Below are 8,155 nucleotides of genomic sequence, written 5' to 3' on the forward strand. Positions count from 1 at the left end.
GTCAACAGTTGTTAAGCCAGGTCCCAGTGAAATCAACTTTGAGCCAATGACAAAACCAAATGGATCTTCTTCAAATGGTTCTTAGTTTTCATGTAAAGTTTTAAAAGCTCTGGCTGTTGTTCTTCAAATTTACGGCTCAAGCAACGGAACAATTACTAGCCGTTAAGTCAAATCCCAGTGACCTCTACCTTTGAGTCAATGACCAAAACCAGTAGGGACCTTCATATACACATTCGTGTATAAAGTTTAAAAGTCAAAGCTGTTATACTTTATAACTTAAAGTGAAAACCATTTACGTCTCCAGACCACAGTGAGCTTGATCATTGGTGTAATAAAATATAGTATCTGTGGTTTCAAACTTTTTACCGGATTTTTAGAAATTGAAAAGTAAAAGTACATTTTATGGAAGCATAAAACACAATAAACACAGCAAGAGGCACACATCGCGAAGTTAGTAAAAATGAAGTCGAAAGGTATAACAGACTGGTTGCTTCAATTATCCATCAACAACAACATTTATATTACATGAAATACTTATGTAAAAATGGGGACGTGGTTAAGAAATTATAATATTCAATACGAACAACCTTATTTCTGAAAACACAGGCTCCAGACTCCACAGCAGTACAAGACTAACACACGCATACGCACGTGAACACAAACATATATACATAGTACAAACAGGCAATGTGGGCAAAAACAATCAGACAAAGAAATACCATTTGTATTTGTGACATGCCAACCTTGCACTTACCTTATTTTCAGTAAACTAGAAAAAAATGTAAATAAAATATTCGCCCGGTGAGGAAAGCTTTAATATCACTGACAAATACCAAAATAAAACAAGAAAAGCAAGATGGCAAGTAAACAAGATAGCATAGGTATCAGCACAATATGTATTCAACTATTTGTCTGAAGTCAGAGCACCAATAGCCTAACTTTTAAGGGTGCAAATAAGCAAGATGCATGACAAAATTCCACTCCCTCTGTTGTAGGACAAATATTCAATTCGAATAAGATTTTTTCATTTTGTATAGCTTAAAGGCAACATACAATAGCATACGGGGTGTGCTTTTGGAAGTGTTTTAAGGTTCGTGTTATGTTTCTTTTAAAATTGGGATGTATTGCAATTTAGTGAAAGTCGTCCGCTGTTTGTGATATCGGTAACCCTATTGTTATAACTATTCGGTAATACAAAGAATTCCATGACTAAAATCGCCTGAATTTGAGCAAGCTCTTCCAAAACGCAAATGTTGGGATATATAGACATCGTATATTTTGGATAATTGTGTTGTCCATATCTAAAATAGCATCAAGGTACCGCGAGATTTCATTAAAGCTTCAAACTGATTCTCAGTAGACAAACTGAGCATAATCTCGTTTATATTAGTATGAAAATAAATCAGCAATGAGTGTTGCACAATTAGTTCCCAGGGGAATGCCCAGTACTTGTCTTTGTATATATTATTGAAAGATTTACCACAACGTTTCACTTACCTAATTACAACTCGTCAAGATGTATTTGTTAAATTTACTGTTAGAAACATGTTCTTGTTTCATTACATGTTAGCATTTTCTCTTACCATAGTGTGTAAATTTAAGCTACCAGGTTTTCTTTTATGAGATTATGTGGTAAATTAGCATGAAGCGTAGAAAAATCGTCCGTACTTATGATCGATATTTTGTGGCATTTATTAAACAGTTTTTATAACATATCCGGAATTCTTGATGGACTAAAACAAATTAACACCCCGAGATCTCATATGCCTTAAAGCAATACTTCTATATGTGTTCTTTTATTGCAGGTAAACAAGAAGTCAAAGGAAGAAAAATAGTATAATGCATTACGTAGCTTTAAACTATCTAAGTATAATAGCTACGGTAATAAAACATAGTATTAACTTATTTGAATAAATTATATGATAGACTGCATGAAAAACACAACTTTTATACTAGTGAATAACTGAAAAAGAAATATATTTTACTGCATAAAAACAAGAAACATCTAAACGCAAAGAAAAAGATAAATATACAATGCATAAACGCATATAAAAAGAAATGAATGTACCATACACTAACCTCGGTATAACGACTTACGATTCCTTTCTGGATAGGACTGCAATATTATGTATTTTTGTACAGAATATATGAAAGTCTGCTCGTAAAACTTAGCATTGTATTGCAGTATAGAGGTTATATTTATTATGCAATAAAATTTGCACTTCAGGTTCTTTTCCCGAAGAGATCCTAAGAATGGATGAAAATTCTATCAGTCTGTACAAGAAAGCATTGATGGAGGGAAAGCAAGCAATAAATACTATTCGTGTGATGATAGTTGGACATTGCGGAGTTGGGAAAACAACGCTTACAAAAAGATTATTTGGAGAAACTGTTGATGTCAATGAGGATATTGCCAGCACTGATGGAATTGATGTTCATATAAAAAGATGTAAAATTCGTCTGACAGATGCAAACTGGCTGCCAGTCAATAAAGGTTAACTTTGAAAATATGTTTCGCAAAAAACCCAAACCTCGGGATTGAGGACATGTTTTTGTTCAAGTCGTACGCTCGACTGCAGTTCGTCCGCCACTAAATGTTGTCCAATCCATATCTTTTTAAACCCATGTAGGATGTAGAATTAAACTGGCAGAGATTTTACCTATCGATATGAAGTGCATAATACATCATTTGGTTACGTCAGATCAAGGTATTACAGTGATATCATAGGTCAGTTAGACTCGTTTGCTCCATATCCTTTTATCCCTTAATACCTTAGCACAAAACACATAATAAGGTCAAGTTTAGAACAGAACTTTCGAGGTTGTCGCTTAAAAGCAAAGATTAATAAGTGTAAACAAATGCCATGTAAGCAGTAGTTTATGTTTACTCCATATCGTAACAAATTTCATATTACTTTGCACCAATATTCCCACAATACGGTAACTTTTTGCCATGATGGTACAAGGCCAAGGTCGCATATTAAGCCTACTGATAGACAGAATTTGATAGTCCATGACAGAATTTCATGTTTGCTCTATTTCTTTTGTTTTCTTGAAGAATTCCGTCTCGTCTCTAGCATGCCGGACATTGTCGATGTTTTAATAATCTCCCCCCCCTCCCCTCCCTTAACCCCCCCCTCCCCCCCTCCACCACCAACTGTCTGCCCTCTGTGTTTTTATGTTTTCATTTAAATCACATGATATCTCAAGATAAAAAAAATCAGATAGGCTAATTGATGTCCACTTATATCTACCGTTTAATTCCTTGTACAATATATGCATTACAACCTTACTAAGATCATATGAAGCGACGCACCTCTTAATCAGCTTATAGTTAATTTTTACTCTTCTTGTTTTATGGCCAGATATTTTTATCAGTTCACACTTCTATTTAAATGAAGCGGTATACAAAGACATGTTTTCTGTACAAAAACGGCCTGTAGTTTCACGTGTTTATAATACATCTGTAATAATTTACAAAACATACCTTTCATTTAAACTTAAGGCATCATTTCCGTAGCAAAATATACTAATGATTCAATTAACGGCTAGTTATTATATCTGAATTTGGGTCAGATTTCAAAGAAGTCCAAAAATGTTTATGGCAGCCGAAAAAATGAAAGAAAACTTACATTAGAAAAGTGAAAGATGGTTGTACTGTGAGCAGTCCCCCCCCCCCACCCCCCGTCTTTCCTTTGGGGTGGTATATAGCGTCCGTCCGTTCGTTTGTTCGTTTAAGTGTTTGGTCTGAAACTTTGTCATTCATGGATGGATTTCTTAAAGCTTTGGCACACATGATCAGTATGACATGACATGACAATGTGTTACGTGCAAGAACCTATAATACCTATAATACCTTCTTACGTTTTGAATTAACATTTTATGTAATGTCCATCTAGATTTTGTGTTCGGTCTATAACTTTGTGGCAATATATCGCCTGCAAAAAAGGCTTGATCAACATCGCTTACTTTTTAATTATCTCCCTTCATTGAATGTCCATCTGGATTTCCTTTACAGTCTGTAACTATGTCATCCATGGATGGATATAAAAAAATCATGACACCAATTATGTTCAAGACCTAAAACTCATAATTCTAAAACTACTATAGGGAGGGAATATTTGAAAATTGCACATAATGATAGAGGACAATTAGAGGATATGCTGTGTACATAGACCATAACTCTATAACTCTACAGGACGCATTTTGTCAGGTATTTTCCTTTCCTGATTTTTAAACAGGGAATAAATTTAGAAATACTGAAGGTAATTTATTTAATTTAAATATGGTGATAGAGAATATTGGCAGAAAGTGCTTTGTACAAGAATCATATCTCGTCCTTGCTTATTTTGTACGTGACCCCTCTGGGAAATCTGTCTCAGAGTTAAACACTGATGTCACTTATTTGGGCAATACATAGCAGAGGAAGTAGTAGGCACTGCTTCAGTATGAAGCCTTATTCCTTAGTCGAAGTACTGGTTTCACATGAAGTTTTATTTCCTATTTGAACTGATTAGACACAAATAGAGAGTTTATTCTGTCTTTAACTGTACTGTGTTTTTCAAAGACCCCCCCCCCTCCCCCACGAAAAATGACTGCACAGACTAAATATGGGCAAGTTATGTATATGCACTCACTTAGATGGATATTGAGATATTGCAGATCTGCACTTATGCGTGTAGTTTTCATCATGGGTTTAAGATGTTTCACAAGCAATATAAATAGTGTTTATTTAATAAGTTTTGTTTAAAATAATAGATTACAAAAAAATGACCAAATATTTACCCAGATATTACATATCAGTTAGCACTTCCATTCAAATGAAGCAGTATGGGGCATGTACTTTTACAAAAGTTGTCTCTTGTATTCTTCTTTTATTTCAGAAAGTTACCAGGAAACATTCTGCAATCGCTTTGCGTCTATGATATCAGAATTTTCAAAGAACTCAGGGTTACAACAAAGTGGTACTGATGTTAAGAGTTCGGCAAAAGAAATAAACTTAGACAAAGCTTGCAACATAACGAGTGACAAAACAAGCATAAAGAGTATGTATCTTATAAGGCTTATTGCCCGCACATAGCGAAAAGATACCTTTTGTAAATTTATACATTCAAAAGAGTTATTCTAACAATTGCTACAGGACAGGACAATAGCTCAAAATTTAATGATTAGTCTGCCACATGTATAGGGATTACTCTCAAAAGTTAATTACATAGTAATTTGTCCGATAATGTTTCACATACCCTATATGATTAAGGAAGTAGACTAGATTTAATTTTCGTACAAAATATATATATATATAGTGTACGTGCGTGTAAGTGCGCATGTGCATGCGTGTGTGTGTTTCCTTACGGTGTTTATTATGTCATGTATTCACCCGCATCCCCCCCACTCCACCCCCCACCACCCACTCGGGTAGACATTGTTTTTGTCCTGTCCGTGCGTCAGGCCGTCCGTTCGTCCGTTAAACTTTATTTCCGATAAATAACTCGAGATCCGTTAAACTTAATAGGGTGGTAAGGCTTATTGAGTAGACGGCTATTTTTTTTAGTGTGTGTGGGGGGGGGAGGGTCACATCAGAGGTCAAGGTCACAGGGGCCTGAAAATGGAATACCATTTCCAATCAATAACTTGAGAACAACTGGACCCAGAATGTTGAAACTTCATAGGATGATTGGACATGCAGAGTAGAAAACTCCAATTGATTTTGGGGTCATTTTGTTAAAGGTCAATGTCACAGGGGCCTGAACGTGGAAAACCATTTCCTATCAATAGCTAGACAACTTGACCAAGGATGTTAAAACTTCATAGGATAATTAGACTTGCAGAGTAGATGACCCCTATTGATTTTGGAATCACTCTATTATACGTCAAGGTCACAGGGACTAGAACATGGAAATCTGTTTCCGATCAATAACTTTAGAACCATTTGACCAAGAACCGTTAAACCAAATAGGGTGATAGGTTGTACAGAGTAGATGATCCCTGATGTTTTTTAGGATCACTCAATTAAAGATCAAGGTCACAGGGGCCATCTGCCTGTCACACTTCATTTTTGATTAATAATTGGAGAACCATTCGACCTAGAACTTTCAAACTTCATTGGGTCACAGGGGCCAGAAATTGGAAAACCGTTTCTGATCAATAGCTTGAGAACCATTTGACCCAGAACCTTCAAACGTCATAGGGTGACAAGACTTACAGAGTAGATGACCCCTATTGATTTCGGATCACTTGAGCAGTGGTCAAGGTGACAGGTGCCTGAACATGGAAACACTTTCCAATCAATAACTTGAGAGCCATTTGGCCCAGAATGTTGAAACTTCATAGGATGATTGGACATGCATAGTAAATGACGCTTATCGATTCTGGGGTTACTCCATCAAAGGTCAAGGTCACAGGGACCAGAACATGGAAAACCGTTTCCAATTTATAACTTGAGAACCACTAGGCCCATAATGTTGAAACTTCTTGGGATAATAGGACATGCCGAGTATATGATCCTTATTGCAACAAACCATCGGTGTCTCTTGTACTTTTGCTCCTATTGAGTTATTGCCTATTTCTTCTATTGATTTTGAGATCAGTAGGTCAAAGGTCAAGGTCACAGTTAAACCGTTCAATGTGCAACACCGAATGAATACATCTGCAGATTCTTAAATAAGTATTTATTCTTGTAACATGTATCATGTTTATTTCAACCCTGGCTAAAAAGCGTGGACGAAAGCTTGCAATGCACTACCTCCTTGAACAGGCTCAATCAAACTGGCTGTACATTTCCATTGTATGTGGTTTGACGATCTATTTTTTCTATTGATAATACTGCTTTTCAGAAAAGCAAGCGATGACCTCGACAACAAAGGACGAAAGCTGAGACAAACTGAAAGCTATCTCATGAACGGGATCAAATTGAAACAAAGGCACAGATTTGTTAAAGGTATCTGTTTACCGGTTGTACTACTCCGTTTACACGCTTATCGCTTACATTATGTGTGACATTTGAGATACATTACATTTTTTCATGATTGTATATGTATATGCTGTTTCAGAACAAAAGCAAGCGGTTGACTCGAAACAACAAAAAGGCGAGTGAGGAACGTTGAATTATTATACGAGCAGGCACCTGGGTAGAACCACCAACCGTCCGTACGCCAGCTGGATGGCTTCCTCACATGAAGAATTCTAAGTCCCGAAAGAGGCTCGAACCCACATCGATGAGGGCAAGAGAAATCAAAAGAATCAAAGATTACTGTTTAAAGTAGAATTTTGACGGAAATAAGCATATATGTTTTTATTATTCACTGTTGCTATGAGACATTTACTTCGCTGTTGCGGGTTTGACATTCGTTGCTAATCGCCGTTACAATATGTGTTCGAAAACATACAATTGGAGATACAAATTAACTCCTGATTTACCTCAACTAAACTGGAATTTTGGGTATGGTACTAGTATAGGTGAAAAAGCAGACCTGCCTAGCTCAATAGGGAGATGTTGGTTTGAGCCTCACTCGGGGCGTTGAATTCTTCATGTGAGGAAGCCATCCAGCTGGCTTACGGAAGGTCGGTGGTTCTACCCAGGTGCCCGCTCGTGATGAAATAATGTACGGAGGGGCACCTGGAGTCTTCCTCCACCATTAAAGCTGGAAAGTCGTCATGTGTCGGTGCGACGTTAAATCCAACAAAAAAAATTCATTCTGAAATGATCAAAACTGTTAAAATGTATATTAAACATATATAAAGTACTTGAATCGTAATGCCAGATGATATTGGATCGGTCTGACGTACTCGTTGTTAGAATTTTATGAACAGCATGCTCTAAATTGCCGTTTTGTGTGGATGATAATTAAGGCACTTGAGCGTTTGCCTCACAATTCAAAAGTCATCGTGACTTCGTCTGGGATTTCCATGGACAATTATGTTTCATTCTTATGGCACAATCATGGACGTCTACTGTCTTTTACAAGAAAGCAGCCAATAATGATCTATAATGAGACATTAAAGCTGCACCAAATTAACATCTACCTTCCTATTCGCAGCAATGTATGGACACACAGAATCTTTCGAGCCATAATTGGTAACAGACCTCACAGGACATGTCGTAACATCGACTGCTACATCGATTCAGGGGAGAAACACGACGTAAAATTTCAGGTAA

At 36.6% G+C, this 8,155-nt stretch overlaps 1 protein-coding gene across 1 annotated transcript in view; it reads left to right on the top strand.

Annotated features, from left to right (window-relative positions):
* The window catches only part of LOC128554064 (uncharacterized), a 56,430-nt gene extending 49,337 nt beyond the window's left edge, over positions 1-7,093 (top strand). Inside the window, exons 11-13 of the mRNA XM_053535281.1 lie at positions 2,228-2,494; positions 4,884-5,045; positions 7,050-7,093. Coding sequence (XP_053391256.1) covers positions 2,228-2,494; positions 4,884-5,045; positions 7,050-7,093 — 473 coding nt within the window. The remainder of the gene's footprint in view (positions 1-2,227; positions 2,495-4,883; positions 5,046-7,049) is intronic.
* Positions 7,094-8,155: the final 1,062 nt, after the last annotated feature.

Source organism: Mercenaria mercenaria, unplaced genomic scaffold, assembly GCF_021730395.1.
Source record: "Mercenaria mercenaria strain notata unplaced genomic scaffold, MADL_Memer_1 contig_4682, whole genome shotgun sequence".
In the NCBI taxonomy this organism is placed as follows: domain Eukaryota; kingdom Metazoa; phylum Mollusca; class Bivalvia; order Venerida; family Veneridae; genus Mercenaria; species Mercenaria mercenaria.